Consider the following 18415-nt stretch of genomic DNA (forward strand, 5'->3'; position numbering starts at 1 on the left):
GGATGTGGTGTATTTGGACTTTCAAAAGGCTTTTGACAAGGTTCCACACAAGAGATGGTGTGCAAAATCAAACCACATGGTATTGGGGGTAATGTACTGACATGGATAGAGAGCTGGTTGGCAGACAGGAGGCAGAGTCAGGATAAACGCATCCTTTTCAGAATGGCAGGCAGTGACTAGTGGAGTGCCGCAGGGCTCAGTGCTGGGACCGCAGCTCTTTATAATATACGTTAATGATTTAGATGAAGGAATAGAGTGTAATATCTCCAAGTTTGCAGATGACACTAAACTGGGTGGCGGTGTGAGCCGTGAGGAGGACGCTAAAAGGCTGCAGGGTGACTTGGACAGGTTAGGTGAGTGGGCAAATGCATGGCAGATGCAGTATAATGTGGATAAATGTGAAGTTATCCACTTTGGGGGCAAAAACACGAAGGCAGAATATTATCTGAATGGCGGCAGATTAGAAAAAGGGGAGGTGCAACGAGACCTGCGTGTCAGGGTTCATCAGTCATTGAAAATTGGCATGCAGGTACAGCAGGCGGTGAAGAAGGCAAATGGTATGTTGGCCTTCATAGCTAGGGGATTTGAGTATAGGAGCAGGGAGGTCTTACTGCAGTTGTACAGGGCCTTGGTAAGACCTCACTTGGAATATTGTGTTAGTTTTGGTCTCCTAATCTGAGGAAGGACGTTCTTGCTATTGAGGGAGTGCAGCGAAGGTTCACCAGACTGATTCCAGGGATGTAGGCCGAATGTCCTACTCCTGAACCTATTTACTATGTTTCTATTGAAACATACAAGATACTGAGGGGGGCTTGACAAGGTGGATGGAGAGAGAATGGACTGATATATGAGGAGAGACTGGATCAACTGGGTCTTTATACACTGGAGTTTAGAAGGATGAGAGGGGATCTCATAGAAACGTACAAGATTCTGGCGGGACTGGACAAGTTAGATGCGGGAAGAATGTTCCCGATGTTGGGAAAGTCCAGAACCAGAGGACACAGTCTTAGGATAAGGAATAGGCCATTTAGGACTGAGATGAGGAGAAACTTCTTCACTCAGAGTTGTTAACCTGTAGAATTCCCTACCGCAGAGAGTTGTTGATGCCAGTTCATTGGATATATTCAAGAGGGAGTTAGATATGGCCCTTACGGCTAAAGGGATCAAAGGGTATGGAGAGAAAGCAGGAAAGGGGTACTGAGGGAATGATTAGCCATTATCTTATTGAATGGTGGTGCAGGCTCGAAGGGCCGAATGGCCTACTCCTGAACCTATTTACTATGTTTCTATTGAAACATACAAGATACTGAGGGGGCTTGACAAGGTGGATGGAGAGAGAATGTTTTCACTCATGGGCGAACTAGAACTAGGGGGCATAGTTTAATGATAAGAGGCCGCCCATTTAGAACTGAGATAAGGAAAAATTTATTTTCTCAGAGCTTGGCAAATCTGTGGAATTCTCTGCCCCAGAGAACTGTGGAGGCTGGGTCATTGAATATATTTAAGACAGATTTTTGAATAATAAGAGAGTGAACGGTTATGGGGAGCGGGCAGGGAAGTGGAGCTGTGCCCAAATTCAGATCAGCCATGATCTTACTAAATGGCGGAGTTGGCGGGAGAGGCCAAATGATTTAGACTTCTGCTCCTATTTCTTATGTTCTTATGAAACCAACACTGCTTTCTGAAATGACAGCTTCATTTTAAGGGCAGGCTGTTCTTGCTGCAATAACGCATTGCTCACGCTACATTAGAGCCTCATGCCACCACAAATGCCACCAGGACGGCATTGCAGCCAGCGCCAATTTAACGGTCCTGCCAGCGCCACCATAGAAACATAGAAAATAGGAACAGTAGTAGGACATTCGAGTCTGCACCGCCATTCAACATGATCATGGCTGATCCGCTATCTCACCATATTCCCGCTTTTCCCCCGATACCCCTTGATGCCTTTTGTTTCTAGAAATCTATCTGTCTCCCTCTTAAATATATTCGGTGACTTGACCTTCACAGCCTTCTGTGGTAGAGAATTCCACAGGTTCACCACCCTGAGTGAAAAAAATTTCTCTTCATCTCAGTCCTAAATTTCCTACCCCGTATCCTGAGACTGTGACCCCTTGTTCTAGACTTCCCAGTCAGGGGAAACATCCTCCCCACATCCTGTCTATCCAACCCAGTCAGAATTTTAAACGTTTCAATGAGATCCCCTCTCATTCTTCTAAACTCGAGTGAATACAGGCCTAGTCGACCCAATCTCTCCTCATACGACAGTCCTGCCATCCCAGGAATCAGTCTGGTGAACCTTCACTGCACTCCCTCCATGGCAAGTATATCCTTTCTTAGATAAGGAGACCAAAAATGCACACAATACTCCAGGTGTGGTCTCACCAAGGTCCTGTATAACTGCAGCAAGACATCCGTGCTCTTGTACTCAAATCCTCTTGCAATGAAGGCCAACATACCATTTACCTTCCTAACTGCTTGCTGCACCTGCATGTTTGCTTTCAATGACTGGTGTACAAGGACACCCAGGTCCCTCTGTACATCGACACTTCCCAAGCCATCACCATTTAACTAATACTTTGTCCTTATGTTTTTCCTACCAAAGTGGATAACTTCACATTTATCCATGTTATACTGCACCTGTCATGTGTTTGCCCACTCACTCAATCTATCTAAATCGCCTTGCAGCGTCTTTGCATCCTCCTCACAACTCACAATCCCACCTAGTTTTGTGCCGTCAGCAAACTTGGAAATATTACATTTGGTTCCCTCATCCAAATAATTTATATATATATTGTGAATAGCTGGGGCCCAAGCACTGATCCCTGTGGTACCCCACTAGACAACTGCCCACCACCCCGAAAAAGACCCATTTATTCCTACTCTCTGTTTCCTGTCAGTTAACCAATTTTCAATCCATGCCAATACATTATCCCCAATCCTATGTGCTTTAATTTTGCACACCAACCTATGTGAGACTTTATCAAAGGCCTTCTGAAAATCCAAATACACTACATCCACTGGTTCTCCTTTACCTATTCTATCAGTTACATCCTCAAAAAATTCCAGTAGGTTTGTCAAACATGATTTTCCTTCCATAAATCCATGTTGACTTTGTTTAATCCTGTTGCTATTATCTAAGTGTGCCGTTTTCACATCCTTTATAATAGACTCTAGCATTTTCCCTACGACTGATGTCAGGCTAACTGATCTGTAGTTCCCCGTTTTCTCTCTCCCTCCTTTTTTAAATAGTGGGGTTACATTTGCCACCCTCCAATCTGCAGGAACTGTTCCATAATCTATAGAATTTTGGAAGATGACAACCAATGCATCTACTATTTCCATGGCTACCTCTTTTAGTACTCTGGGATGCAGATCATCAGGCCCTGGGGATTTATCGGCTTTCAGTCCCATTAGTTTCTCCAGCACTATTTTCTGACTAATAATCATTTCCTTTAATTCCTCTTGCTCACTAGACCCTTGGTTCCCTAGCATTTCTGGGACGTTATTTGTGTCCTCTTCCGTGAAGACAGAACCAAAGTATTTATTTAATTGTTCTGCCATTTCCTTGTTCCCCATTACAAATTCTCCCATTTCTGTAAAGGACCTACATTTGTCTTCACTAATCTTTTTCTTTTTACGTACTTGTAGAAACTTTTGCAGTCGGTTTTTATGTTCCCTGCAAGTTTTTTGGAGGCTGTTAACACCTGCATGCTGTGGCACCGGCAGCTTTTGTGGCGTTTATGAATTTCTAGGCCGAGTGCATAAAATCAAAGACAGAACCAAGTGGCCAATTGTGAAGCAACAGCAATAATGCTGCTGAACTAGTCAACAGCCACTTAACCAATATAAATAATGGGCCAATCCAGGTATGCCGGGTCCTTCAGGAGAAAGTGAAGGAAGAGTGCCAAATCTTATTTAACGAAGACCTACAGGTGATAGTTGGTAGCATGAGCAGAGTACAACAGGCTGGTAAATAGTTGCACAGGTGATGAGCTTGGTGCCATGCACAAAATAAATCTGGAGATATTAGGAAAAAGGTGTCTGATCTAAAGAAAAGTGCAAAGGTAAGCAATGACTATGATTAAACAAAGCATCCATATATTTACATAGAATTGACAACATGGAAAGAAGATGTTTGGCCACACCTTTCCATGTTGCTGTTCATGCTCTACATGACCTATAGTCCTAATCCTACATGCCTGCCCAGTTCCCATATACTTAGATTCCCCTTTCCTTTAACCAGCTGTCTAAGATATTCTTAAAAGTTGACACAGAAAATCAGGGGTGCGGGTGCCAAAGCGGATGGCGATCTGTCTGGACATGAGGTCAGTAACATCTTAACTCTCAGGCCTCATTTGAATAACCCGAAGCTGACTCCCGCCTGGAACAACTCCAATACCAATGGGCAAGAGTGGAAAGTCTGAGGCGGTCGGGAAAACCAAGAGAAAGGGTTTCCCACAGGCCCTGCCGAATTTAGCGACAGGGCCTGATTTGAATGGAAAGCCTATTTCCCACACGCAGCCAGCCAGATGGATAGGCTGCTGGCTGGCTCCGTCGGGTAGGTCGCAGAGAGAAGGGAGGAATCGGGTGGGGGATGGGGACTGGGGGCCAGAGGATGGAGGCACGAGAACTGGGGCCGGAACATCGGGGGAAAAAAACGACCACCAAGTAAAACTAAGAGGATTTGTGTTGCACATATGCACTCTCTCATGAGAAAGTCTTTGGCTGGCAAGTACTTTCCGATATGGATGAGCATATATATATTATACAGGTTCGACCTCCAAAATCCGGAGTTCCGGAATCCAGAATGTTCCAGAATCCGGACACCTGGCCGATCTGTGGCAGGGTTGTCCGGAAACCGGAAAATGTTCCGATACCCGGACTCCCCTGCCTCGGCGAACCGACTTCGCCCCGGTCCGACTTTGCGAGGCCTCCTCCCTCCCCTTTACCTCGGCTGCCCAACCCCACCTACCTCGGGCCAGACAAGGAACTCCTCCACAGCGGCGGGGCCCGCCCGATCAGGTCCTCGGCAGCAGGGCCCCACCAGATCAGATCCTCGGCAGCAGGGCCCCACCTGATCAGATCCTCGGCAGCAGGGCCCCACCCGATCAGATCCTCGGCAGCAGGGCCCCACCCGATCAGATCCTCCACAGCGGCGGGGCCCCACCCGATCAGGTCCTCGGCAGCAGGGCCCCACCCGATCAGATCCTCGGCGGCAGGGCCCCACCCGATCAAGTCCTCGGCGGCGGGGCCCCACCCGATTAGATCCTCGGCGGCAGGGCCCCACCCGATCAGATCCTCCACAGCGGCAGGGCCTCACCCGATCAGATCCTCGGCGGCAGGGCCCCACCCGATCAAGTCCTCGGCGGCAGGGCCCCACCCGATCAAGTCCTCGGCGGCGGGGCCCCACCCGATTAGATCCTCGGCGGCGGGGCCCCACCCGATTAGATCCTCGGCGGCAGGGCCCCACCCGATCAGATCCTCGGCGGCAGGGCCCCACCCGATCAAGTCCTCGGCGGCGGGGCCCCACCCGATTAGATCCTCGGCGGCAGGGCCCCACCCGATCAGATCCTCCACAGCGGCAGGGCCCCACCCGATCAGGTCCTCGGCGGCAAGGCCCCACCCGATCAAGTCCTCGGCGGCAGGGCCCCACCCGATCAGATCCTCGGCGGCAGGGCCTCACCCGATCAGATCCTCGGCGGCAGGGCCCCACCCGATCAGATCCTCGGCGGCAGGGCCTCACCCGATCAGATCCTCGGCGGCAGGGCCTCACCCGATCAGATCCTCGGCGGCAGGGCCCCACCCGATCAGACCCTCGGCGGCAGGGCCCCACCCGATCAGATCCTCGGCGGCAGGGCCCCACCCGATCAGATCCTCGGCGGCAGGGCCTCACCCGATCAGATCCTCGGCGGCAGGGCCTCACCCGATCAGATCCTCGGCGGCAGGGCCTCACCCGATCAGATCCTCGGCGGCAAGGCCCCACCCGATCAGATCCTCGGCGGCAGGGCCCCACCTGATCAGATCCTCGGCGGCGATCCCTTCAAGATGACCTCGTCGACGGGGCCAGTGACCCGAACAGCTCCTCGGCGAGCACACCTCCCCCCGACCTTGACGTTCTGAAATCCAGAAATACCTGAACCTGCGTTGAGGTGTTTCCAGATTCGTGACGTCAGAAAGACGTTCCGAAGTCCGATAAACATGTAAACTGGCTCGGCCTCGGTCCCGAGATTGCCGAATTCAGAAGGTCGAACCTGTATACATATTATATATATATATATATAAAAAAGGTAACAGTTAAGGACAAGTGGGTTCCAATTGTATGATGTTCTCACCGTGCACCGTCTATTTCCTCCAAGTCTAGGTCCCAAACACAGCGATGACTGAGAAACTTTGGAAGGCTTTGCAATTGCACAAATGTTGAGATGACAACTTTGGATACAGAATTTTTTTTTCAAAAAAAAACAAATTACGAACAAAGGAAACAAAAAAAAATATTTGCAGCTTGTTTGCTTTAATAATGGGATGACTGACAGGACCAGGCCAATCCTTTTTAGCAACAGATATAAGACATCATTTTTGATCGCTGTGTATTACTTACATGGCTGCAATCGGAATGTCAGCGGCAGCACTCACTTACTTACATTCAATGCAATTGCTAACTTCACCTCACAGATCAGGCTAGAGCATCGGGGGGAGGGAGAGAAGATCGGTGGGGTGGGGGGGGAGGTGAGGAAAGAGGTCGGGAAAGCGATCAGAGGCCTCGTGGGTGGGGTCTCCGATTGCGGGGGTTAGGCAGGGACCCTGGATCCAGGAGGTTAGTCTAAAGCCACTTACCTCCTGGATGCAGCATTCCTCTCACCTTGCTGTAGCTGGCAAGATTTACAAGCTGTGCATAACCCGACCAGCTATACTTAAAGACAAAATGGAAGTTAAAGAAGAGGCTTCCAGCCTCATTAGAATATTTAAATAGACACTTGCCCCCTGAAAGCGGGTTGACTGCCCTGAAGTGGGCGGGTTGGAATTCCGATTTTTAAGACTAACTGCCCCCATGCCCCCAATCCAGTTTTTTTTTTTTTTTTTAAAGTTAAAATTCCCCCCAGTCTGTTTATATCCACTCATTCCCATCCTTTCATGATTTTAAGCACTTCTATCAAATCCTCTGTTCTAATGAAGACAGCCCCATTTTTCTCTCTTTTCTTTCCTCAAACCATGTAACAACCTAGTAAATCTGCACTGTAGCCTTTCAATTTCCTCAATAGCGCCTTTCACAACCACCGGACATCTCTCATCGCTTTACAGCCAATGATGTACTTTTGGAGTGTGGACACTGTTGTAAAGTGGAAAACACAGCAATGTGATAATGACCAGATAATACATTTTTGTTGTGTTGATTGAGGGATAAATATTGGCCAGAACACCGGGGATAACTCCCCAGCTCTTTTTCGAAATAGTGCCATGGGATCGTTTACGTCCACTTGAGAGGGCAGATGGGGCCTCGGTTTAACATCTCATCCAAAAGACATCAACTCCAACAGTGCAGCACTCCCTCAGCATTGCACTGGAATGTCAGCCTGGATTTATGTACTCAATTTATGGACTTAAACCCACAACCTTCTGACGCAGAGGCGAGTGTGCTACCAACTGAGCCACAGCTGACACTGACATTTACCATCATATCTTGTCTTGTATTCGATACCTTTTGCCATAAAACCCAATATTCTACTATTTTTTTATAGCGTTATCCACTGGTGGTGTTTTTTTTTTAAATGTATCACATTTAATGTATATTAATGTGCAGTCAAATCCCTCTGCTCTGCTACCTCATGCTGCTTTTCTCCATTCAAATCATTGGGCCAAAAATTGCGGCCTCGCCGGGTGGGTTCAAAGTGCGCAATGCATTGCACAAAGAACCGGTTTCTTTAGACAGATCCTATGCATCCCCGCAGAAAGGACATCTGCGAGGCAGATTGGGCTATTTTCCCAACTCTTGCCCAGCGAATGTCCTTCAAACTCTTATGCCTGGTAAAAGCAGGTGTACAGCTTACTTTTACCAGCGTAAGAGTTTTAAAACATAGAAAAATTAAATGTAATCACTCATTTGTATATTAAAAACCCTGTCCATTAAGGTAAGTTTATTTTAATAAACTGGGCCCCAGCCATTCAGATCGGGCGAATTGCCGCCGTTGAGGCTGTGAAAACATGACTGATAATTAAGTATTTTACCGGTATCAGCGGCCTGTCCTCCAAATAATAATGGGTCTTGGGTGAATGAAGCGGTGGAGGAACAGAGAGGCGCATTTAGACCAGGAAGTGAGGAGAGGAAAATATATTAAAACATAACCTGGCCGTTGACCTCTGCACCCCGATGACATCACAATCACCATTGAGCCTGGGCACTTGAGGGATTAGTGATAGACATGTGGATCTGTGATTAGGGTGATACCGCCAAGGGTTGGGGTTAGGGATTACGTTAGTGATTCGGTTAGGATCTTACCGTTAGGGGTTCTGGACTGGGGTTCCAGTTAGGTTGCTTGGTTTAGGATTGGGGTACCAAGGCTCGGAGAGGCATTCTGGATGGTATGGGGAGCTGGGACTTGGCCATGAGTTAACCAAATTTATAAGAATTGAAATAAGTGAGAGTAAGATAGGAGTAAAGGCCCAAAAATGGAACAATCTGTAGCGTGAAATCCAATTGTCTCCTCTTATCATGGAAAAAGACAAGGAATTGACACACTCCGTTTAAAACAACCCGGATTTATTTGGCATATATCCTGAATCAACAGCACTGAAACAAATTCTCCGGTCATTATCACATTGCTGTTTGTGGGTGTTATGTATGCAAACTTTACCAATGTGTAAGACTTGCCACCAGCGGCACACCTATGAGAGACACAAGGGTCACCCGCACACCCAGGGCAAGCAGGTATAAAAGGAAGTCTATCATGCTGCTTCCTCACTCTGGAGTTACATTAAAGAGACCAAGGTCACAATAGTTTGAGCTTACAGCAATCAGTCTTGTGGACTTATTCTGAATATAACAATTGGCGACGAGTAACAGATCACGAACTTTCACGCGGTTGTGGCTGCCGTTGGTATAATTGAGAGATTTGTTGAGGGTGATGATTGATGGTGATCGTTGAGCGTCTTGACCAACACTTTGTGGCCAACGAGCTAGCTACGGAAGAGACCGTGGTCAAGCGCAGGGCAATTCTCCTCACCGTTGCGGGTCAACGATATATGGCCTCATCAAAAATCTGCTGGCATCGATGAGACCAACGGAGAAGAGACATGAAGAGTTGTGCACACTGGTTCGGGAATACCTCAAGCCGAAGGAGGGCATCTTAATGGCCAGGTGTCGCTTTTATACGCACCATCGCTGCGAGGGCCAGGACATGGCGAGCTATGTCGCCGACCTAAGACGCCTTGCGGGACCATGTGTATTTGCTGGATTTCTGGGGGAAATGTGGGACTTTTTCGTGCTTGGAATCGGCCACGGGGTCATTTTTCGTAAACTGCTGTCTGCCGAATCCCTAGATCTGAGCAAGGCCATCACGATAGCCCAGGCTTTCATGTCCACGAACGATAACACGAAACAGATATCTTTGCAGCATCGAAGCTCACCGGCAAGTACTGTGCATAAAATAACACCTTCAGTAGGCAGAACTGTACATGGCAGGGCCTACACGCCTGCAGAGGCCAGACCTAGGATGACTCAGAGTCTGCCATGGGGTGTGAATGCGAATCCATTAACACCATGTTGGCGCTGCGGAGGTAATCATCGAGCCCATCAATGTCGATTCAAGCACTACGTGTGCAAAGACTGCGGAACAATGGGACACCTCCAGCGAATGTGCAGGCGTGCTGCGACTCACCATGTGGCAGAGTCGGCAGAAGATGACCGATCCGGCGCGGATCACGCTGAACGAGTGAGAGAGGCAACTCAACCCAAGGCTGAAGAGGGAGTGTATGGGGTACACACCTTCACCACCAAAAGCCCTCCGATAATGTTAAAAGTCAAATTAAATGGCATTCCAGTTTCCGTGGAATTGGACACGGGGGCGAGTCAGTCAATTATGAGCCAGTCAATTATGAGCCAGAAGGCTTTTGAGAAACTGTGGGGCAACAAGGCACAAAGGCCAAAACTAAGCCCGATTCACACCAAGCTGCACACTTACACCAAAGAGCTCATACCAGTCATTGGCAGTGCAGCAGTGAAGGTATTGTATGATGCAGCTGTGCATGATTTACCACATCCAGAACCAGGGGTCACAGACTAAGGATAAGGGGTAAGCCATTTAGGACCAAGATGAGGAGAAACTTCTTCACTCAGAGTTATTAACCTGTGGAATTCTCTACCGCAGAGAGTTGTTGATGCCAGTTCATTAGATATATTCAAGAGGGAGTTAGATATGACCCTTACGGCTAAAGGGATCAAGGGGTATGGAAAGAAAGCAGGAAATGGGTACTGAGGTGAATGATCAGCCATGATCGTATTGAATGGCGGTGCAGGCTCGAAGGGCCGAATGGCCTACTCCTGCACCTATTTTCTATGTTTCTATGCTTAACCCTATTAAAACACATTTAAAAAAAAAAATTTAATGTTATTTTTTGAAAACATTTAATTACATTCAATTTCAATTAATTTTAAATATGTGAGGTGTTTTTATAATTTATTGTGCTGTGTTTCTTGTTTTAGGGGGGTACTCTCATTGATCGTAATGGGAGTTCATAAAACAGAGCTCCCATTATCAATACTAGATAGTGATTGTTGGTCCAGGCCCACGTGATTCTAGCATATGCGTTCGTACGTGGAAGACATCTTCCTGTGCGCTGCGCAGCGAATGAAGGCCTCTGACCGGAATCCTATATTCCTCCGGGACCACCAATTATTTTTGTAGATTTTTATTGGGTCGGAGGGGTGTCCGAAGGAAACCTCCGACCGCAATTTTTGGCCCAATTTTATTTTAAACCAAAACAGACAGCTTAGTACTGATGTTGCTCCTTAGCTTCAGGTCACTTTCCTCGGGATAGTAAAATTCATCTATGATTTTGGTGATGTGAAGCCTCATCATACAATATTCCTTGGTGAAGTCAATGGAGCTCCACCACCTGTGTCAGACACATCGCTTGGGGGAGCGCAAATCTTAGTTGTCTTCCTGCTATGGTTCATGACCTTCTTGCCCTTTTTCCTTCAACATGATCAACAAAGCTTACTCCCAGGAAAAGTTTCATAAACATTTGTGACCATTTCGGTAAAGCTACTACAGAAAATTACTATATCGCAACACACTTAAATCATAGAATGCGCTAATACACAGAAGACTTTCAGCACAATCAATGGCAGCGTCACTATCTAGCTTGTGTGCATTGGAACAGGAAAGTAAAATGGCGTTTAGTAAGGTGAGTGAATGAGAATCTTACTTTGCTGCCAGGATTTTGTGATCAACCTCATCCAGAGAGGAACTGTGTGCCACTTGGAATGTTCCAAATATAGTGTTACGCTTCTTCTTGATCTTTTCTGCCTAAAAACAGCAGTAAAATGTTAAGAGTCTCTGGTAAGCTAACCCATATAAAAGGATTTTAAATTACTGTTTTACAAACAAATTACATATGGTGAGTAGGACCATCACAATTCATTAATCATGCACCCTTGAGTTATCAGGTTTATCTTAGTCGAAATAAAATAGGTATTCCATGGTTTCCTCCTTCTAGCTCTACTTTCCTCCTTCAACCATTATAAATGACAAATTTTTACTGAACTTTAGAATGCTTTCTTGTCGCTTTTCATTGTATTTTGCATGTCTGTTTGAAGAACACGGTAAAATATTATGCCTCGTGTAATACAAACCTCCTCCTTAACGGCATTGAGTTGCATTTCTGCACTCTGTTTCTTAATGTTGTAGTACTGAATCTCCACCTCATGGGTAAGCTGCAACCATTTCTGGAGAGTTCCTGGCATTGCCCAGTCACTGCATACTTCCAATTCCTTCTCTGCATTCTTGAGGGCCATCCGAACCTACCAATCACACATTAAAACTGGTTGCATTTGTGAGTAATACAAAGGTACTTGAGTTTATTAATGTAAGTAACATTGATTTATTACCAGTCACTTTGACTAGCCACAAAATGTAAAAATTTTGTTTATTCGTTTTCTTGCTTTTGATGTAACAGAGTTAAAAAGGAATTGTGCAGTGTGTTTGAGTTATGTGAAAAGTAAAATAACCTGCCTTTTCTGCAGGATGATGCCAGGGATGAGAAAATATAGTTACGAGGAGAAATTGGCGATATTGGGACAGAGAAGATTTAACTGAGGTTTTTTTAATTATGAAGGTTTTTAAATAAAGTGAATAGAAAAAAGGAATATTTTCTTTGATTGGGGCATCAGGGATGAGGGGTCATTCATGGCATTATCCTTCAGAAAAAGACAGGTCATTTCACTTTTCACACAACTAAAACACACTGCACAATTTTAACTCTGATAGGCCAAAAGCAATAAAACAAACACACACTCTATCAAAGAGAGAAAATAAAACATTATTTAGAAGGATTTGAACTGTATGTGGAGGATAAACTATACAAAAATAAAGTTTTACTTCTTCCCTCATACATTTGTAGTTTGCCCTTTTAAAATTATGTCCCTGGGTGTTGGCAACGTTGAATCCCATAGTCATCTTGAAATTAATCATGTCATGGCCACTATCACCTGGGATGCTATGACTTCCATTTTCTATATGCTGACAGGTCACTTACTACAGGTTGAACCTCCTTTATCCGGCATCCTCAGGACCTGGCCTGTCCCGAATGAGGGATTTTGCCGGATGAGGAGAGGTCATGTGTTTGGATGGACTGCACCTTTAAGTGCTGTTGCTGGGGTAAGTATGTGTGTGTGCCGATTGGTTGGACCGACTGTCAGTTAGTCAGTCGCTAATCCGTGTGCAGGGGGTCCAGAAGAACCGGCGGGCCCCAAGGAACTGGCAGGCCCCGAAGAGCCGGCGGCCCGCGGAACAGTCGACGGGCCCCGAAGAGCTGGCGGGCCCAGAAGAACTGGCGGGTCCCGGAACAGTCGGCCCGACCTCGCCCCCACCCCCCCACCCCGAAGGAGCGCTGTGTGGAGGAGCGGCCGGCCCGAAGATTGTGGTTGCAGGAGTTCCATCAGGGCGACGAGGATGAAGCAGCTGATTAAGGAGAAAGATTATATTGGTGAGTAAGATTTTGACAGGTCGCGTTCTGCGCATGCGTCATTTGGCAGTCAGGAATGGTCCCGGATGAGGGATGGTACTGGATAAGGGAGTCCCAGATAAGAGAGGTTCAACCTGTATAACTAAGTTGGGCTGGGAACTGCCTTTTTTTATTTCCGTGATGCACTGAGTCATGAAGCAATTGTGCATTACATTTACCAATTCTGAATCTAAGCAACTTAGAACATAGAAACATAGAAAAAAGGTGCAGGAGTAGGCCATTTGGCCCTTCGAGCCTGCACCACCATTCAATATGATCATAGCTGATCATGCAACTTCAGTACCCCATTCCTGCTTTCTGTCCATACCCCTTGATCCCTTTAGCTGTAAAGGCCACATCTAACTCCCTTTTGAATATATCTAAATGAACTGGCCTCAACAGCTTTCTGTGGTAGAGAATTCCACAGGTTCACAATTCTCTGAGTGAAGAAGTTTCTCCTCATCTCGGTCCTAAATGGCCTACCCCTTATCCTTAGACTGTGACCCCTGGTTCTGGACTTCCCCAACATCGGGAACATTCGTCCTGCATCTAACCTGTCCAGTCCCGTCAGAATTTCACATGTTTCCATGAGATCCCCTCTCATTCTTCTAAATTCCAGTGAATATAAGCCTAGTCGATCCAGTCTTTCTTCATATGTCACCCCTGCCATCCCGGGAATCAGTCTGGTGAACCTTCGCTGCACTCCCTCAATAGCAAGAATGTTCTTCCTCAGATTAGGAGACCAAAACTGTACACAATATTCAAGGTGTGGCCTCACCAAGGCCCTGTACAACTGCAGTAAGACCTCCCTGCTCCGATACTCAAATCTTTGCGCTATGAAGGCCAACATGCCATTTGCCTTCTTCACTGCCTGCTGTACCTGCATGCCAACTTTCAATGAGTGATGTACCATGACACCCAGGTCTTGTTGCACTTCCCCTTTTCCTAATCTGTCATCATTCAGATATTTTGCCTTCCTATTTTTGCCAGCAAAGTGAATAACCTCACATTTATCTACATTATATTCCATCTGCCATGCATTTGCCCACTCACCTAACCTGCCCAAGTCCCCCTGCAGCCTCTTAGCATCCTATTCACAGCTCACTGCCACCCAGCTTAGTGTCATCTGCAAACTTGGAGATATTACATTCAATTCATTTGTCTAAATCATTAATGTATATTGTAAATAGCTGGGGTCCCAGCACTGAACCTTGCGGTACCCCACTAGTCACTGTCTGCCAATCTGAAAAGAACCCGTTTATTCCTACTGTTTGCTTCCTATCTGCCAACCAGTTCTCTATCCACGTTAATACATTACCCCCAATAACATGTACTTTAATTTTGCACACTAATCTCGTGTGGGATCTTGTCAAAAGCCTTTTCAAAGTCCAAATACATCACATCCACTGGTTCTCCCCTGTCCACTCTACTAGTTACATCCTCAAAAAATTCTAGAAGACTTGTCAAGCATGATTTCCCTTTCATAAATCCATGTTGACTTGAACCGATCCCGTCACTGCTTTCCAAATGCGCTGCTATTACATCTTTAATAACTGATTCCAACATTTTCCCCACTACCAAGGTCAGGCTAACCAGTCTATAATTCCTTGTTTTCTCTCTCCCTCCCTCCTTTCTTAAAAAGTGGGGTTACATTAGCTACTCTCCAATCCATAGGAACTGATCCAGAGTCTATAGAATGTTGGAAAATGATCACCAAAGCATCCACTATTTCTAGGGTCACTTCCTTAAGTTCTCTGGAATGCAGACTATCAGGCCATGGGGATTTATCGGCCTTCAATCCCATCAATTTCCCGAACACAATTTCCTGACTAATAAAGATTTCCTTCAATTCCTCCTTCTCGCTCGACCCTCGGTCGGCTAGTATTTCCGGAAGGTTGTGTGTGTCTTCCTTAGTGAAGACAGAACCAAAGTATTTGTTCAATTCCTCTGCCATTTCTTTGTTCCCCATTATAAATTCAGCTGATTCTGACTGCAAGGGACCTACATTTGTCTTCACTAATCTTTTTCTCTTCACATATCTATAGAAGCTTCTGCAGTCAGTTTTTATGTTCCCTGCAAGCTTCCTCTCATACTCTATTTTCCCCCTCCTAATTAAACCCTTTATCCTCCTCTGCTGAATTGTAAATTTCTCCCAGTCCTCAGGTTTGCTGCTTTTTCTGGCCAATTTATATGCATCCCCAATTTATATATGCTTTATTAAAATCCCCATTAATACAGCATCCAGTACTCACATATTCTACTCATCTATTCTTATTTATTCTACGCTCCCAATATTTACAAGGTACCAAATAGTTGCTATGTTTTTTTTGAAATGTAATACTTTACATTTGATCGAATAGATTTATACACGAGCGTAAATTCAGCAATATATGTTGCCGCTCCTCCACTGTCGCTGGGTCAAAAACCTGGTGTTCTCTCCATAATAGCACTGTGGGAGTACCTTCATCACACCGACTGCAGCGGTTCACTATCAAATTCTCAAGGGCAACTTGGGATGGGCAAGAAATTCTGGCCTTGTCACCAAAGCACACATCCTGAAAGATTATTTTGAAAATCTGGCATTCCCAGTAGAGATCCATGGCAAAGGGAGTACAGATGGAGATAGTGCTACAATATTATAGCCCTGCCTCCTTTGAGCCTGGCTCCCTGCTGGGAGCAAAAATATGACCAAATTTAACCTCTATTGTGAACTTTGTTGAATGTTGGGTCCAGGTGCAGTACAACTTTTCCCTCTGTTTACAAGTATAAGTACGGTTTATACTCTTTATTGAAAGGCCTACTGGTGCTCACCCGGCATCTCTTTTCACTGAGTTAGAGACTTTCAGTCAAACCTATGAGCACCTGTGCTTTGGACCCTATCAGAGTGATATAATTTCCACACATAATCCTACAGATAAAGTAGAGTGCACTTTCAAATGGGACACACTTCAAAATGGGACACAACATGGTGGGAATTGACATGACAAACTAGTAATTGGTGCAGTTATTATGGGCGATATCATTCACTCAATGGCATTACTTTTGGAAAAGAATGTAATCAAGCAGAAATTCAGAGATATGCACTCATGATTCATATTCTCTAATTAAAGTAGTCACTCCAGTGATAAAAAAAATCATGAAAGCTAAATACATTTTTGATCAGCTTCATTTATAATAAAAAAATATTTTATAGGTTCAAAATGTTTTTTTTTAAAGTTATACAAGTTAACAACCGCAAGTTGCAGTTATACGAGGCCTTTAATGAAGAAAAAAGTCCCAATGCACTTAGCAGAGGTAAATGGTAAAAGAAATGGACACCAAGCCAAAGCTTATAGGAGTGGTGTCCAAAAGCTTGGTCAAAGATGTGGATTTTAAATAAAGCCTTAAAAGGGAGAGCAGGGTGATGAAGCAAAGAGATTTAGGGAGGAAATTCCAGAGATGGGGCCGAGGCATCTGAAAGCACAGCTGCTAATGGTGGGGTGAAGGGAGCAGGGGTGCACACAAGAACATAAGAACTAGGAGCAGGAGTGGGCCATACGGCCCCTCGAGCCTGCTCCGCCATTCAATAAGATCATGGCTGATCTGATCATGGACTCAGCTCCACTTTCCTGCCTGCTCCCCATAACCCCTTATCGTTTAAAAAAATGTCTATTTCTGTCTTAAATTTATTCAATGTCCCAGCTTCCACAGCTCTCTGAGGCAGCGAATTCCACAGATTTACAACCCTCTGAGAAGAAATTTCTCCTTATCTCTGTTTTAAATGGGCGGCTGAGATGAGAAACAAGAGGCTGGAGCCAGCAGAACCTAGAATTCGGGTGGGGGAGAGGCTTGTCGGGCTGCAAAAGGTGAGAGAGATAGGGAAGGGCAGGGCCCTGGAGAGATTTAAACACAACATTGAGAATGTCAACTTTTACAAACTAGGTGCAGCTAAAGCAATCAAATAAATGGAGCAGAACATTAATAGACTTAAATTTCAGTTAAATAATCCTGAACAGTAGAATTTGTTGATTTACTGAATCAAAATCATATAGGTAATATGCACAATTAATCGGGCTTGTATTCAGAGGATTTTTTCAAAACTCATTTTACATGAGAAAAAGCAAATTGAATTATACACCATGCTTTGTATAACTTTCAAACCGCCAGGGCAGGACATTTCCTAGTCATATCCTGTATTCAAATTCATCATCATCAGCATATCATCATCATAGGCAGTCCCTCGGAATCGAGGAAGACTTGCTTCCACTCTTAGAATGAGTCCTTAGGTGGCTGAATAGTCCAATATGCGAGCCACAGTCCCTGCCACAGGTGGGACAGACAGTCGTTGAGGGAAGGGGTGGGTGGGGAGTCTGGTTTGCCACACGTTCTTTCCACTGCCTGTGCTTGTTTTCTGCATGCACTCGGCGATGAGACTCGAGATGCTCAGCGCCCTCCTTGATGCACTTCCTCTGCTTAGGGCAGTCTTTGGCCAGGGACTCCCAGGTGTCGGTGGGGATGTTGCACCTTATTAGGGAGGTTTTGAGGGTGTCCTTGTAACTTTTCCTCTGTCCACCTTTGGCTCATTTACCATGATGGAGTTCAGAGTAGAACGCTTGCTTTGGGAGTCTCGTGTCTGGCATGTGGATAATGTGGCCTGCCCAGTGGAGCTGATCAAGTGTGGTCAGTGCTTCGATGCTGGGGATGTTGGCCTGGTCAAGGATGCTAATGTTGGTGCGTCTGTCCTCCCAGGGGATTTGTAGGATCTTGCGGAGGCATCGCTGGTGGTATTTCTCCAGTGACTTGAGGTGTCTACTATACATGGTCCATGTCTCTGAGCCATACAGGAGGGCGGGTATGCTACAGCCCTGTAGACCACGAGCTTGGTGGTAGATTTGAGGGCCTGGTCTTCGAACACTCTCTTCCTCAGGCGGCCGAAGGCTGCGCTGGTGCACTGGAAGCGGTGTTGAATCTCCTCATCAATGTCTGCTTTGTAGATAAGAGGCTCCCGAGGTATGGGAAATGGTCCACGTTGTCCAGGGCCGTGCTGTGGGTCTTGATGACTGGGGGGCAGTGCTGTGTGGCGAGGACAGGCTGGTGGAGGACCTTTGTTTTACAGATGTTTAGCGTATAAGGCCTATGCTTTCCTACGCCTCAGTAAATACGTCGACTATGTCCTGGAGGTCAGCCTCTGAATGTGCGCAGACGCAGGTGTCAT

At 46.0% G+C, this 18415-nt stretch overlaps 1 protein-coding gene across 6 annotated transcripts in view; it reads right to left on the minus strand.

Moving 5' to 3' along the window:
* stim2b (stromal interaction molecule 2b) overlaps positions 1–18415 on the minus strand; it is a 272216-nt gene that overhangs the window by 33723 nt on the left and 220078 nt on the right. For all 6 annotated transcript variants that reach the window (XM_070870611.1, XM_070870621.1, XM_070870631.1 and 3 more), the window contains 2 exons: positions 11852–12019; positions 11425–11525 (listed from right to left, as the gene is read on the minus strand). In XM_070870611.1, the coding sequence (XP_070726712.1) occupies positions 11425–11525; positions 11852–12019 (269 nt within the window). The remainder of the gene's footprint in view (positions 1–11424; positions 11526–11851; positions 12020–18415) is intronic.

The sequence above is a fragment of the Pristiophorus japonicus genome, chromosome 2, assembly GCF_044704955.1.
Source record: "Pristiophorus japonicus isolate sPriJap1 chromosome 2, sPriJap1.hap1, whole genome shotgun sequence".
NCBI lineage: Eukaryota > Metazoa > Chordata > Chondrichthyes > Pristiophoridae > Pristiophorus > Pristiophorus japonicus.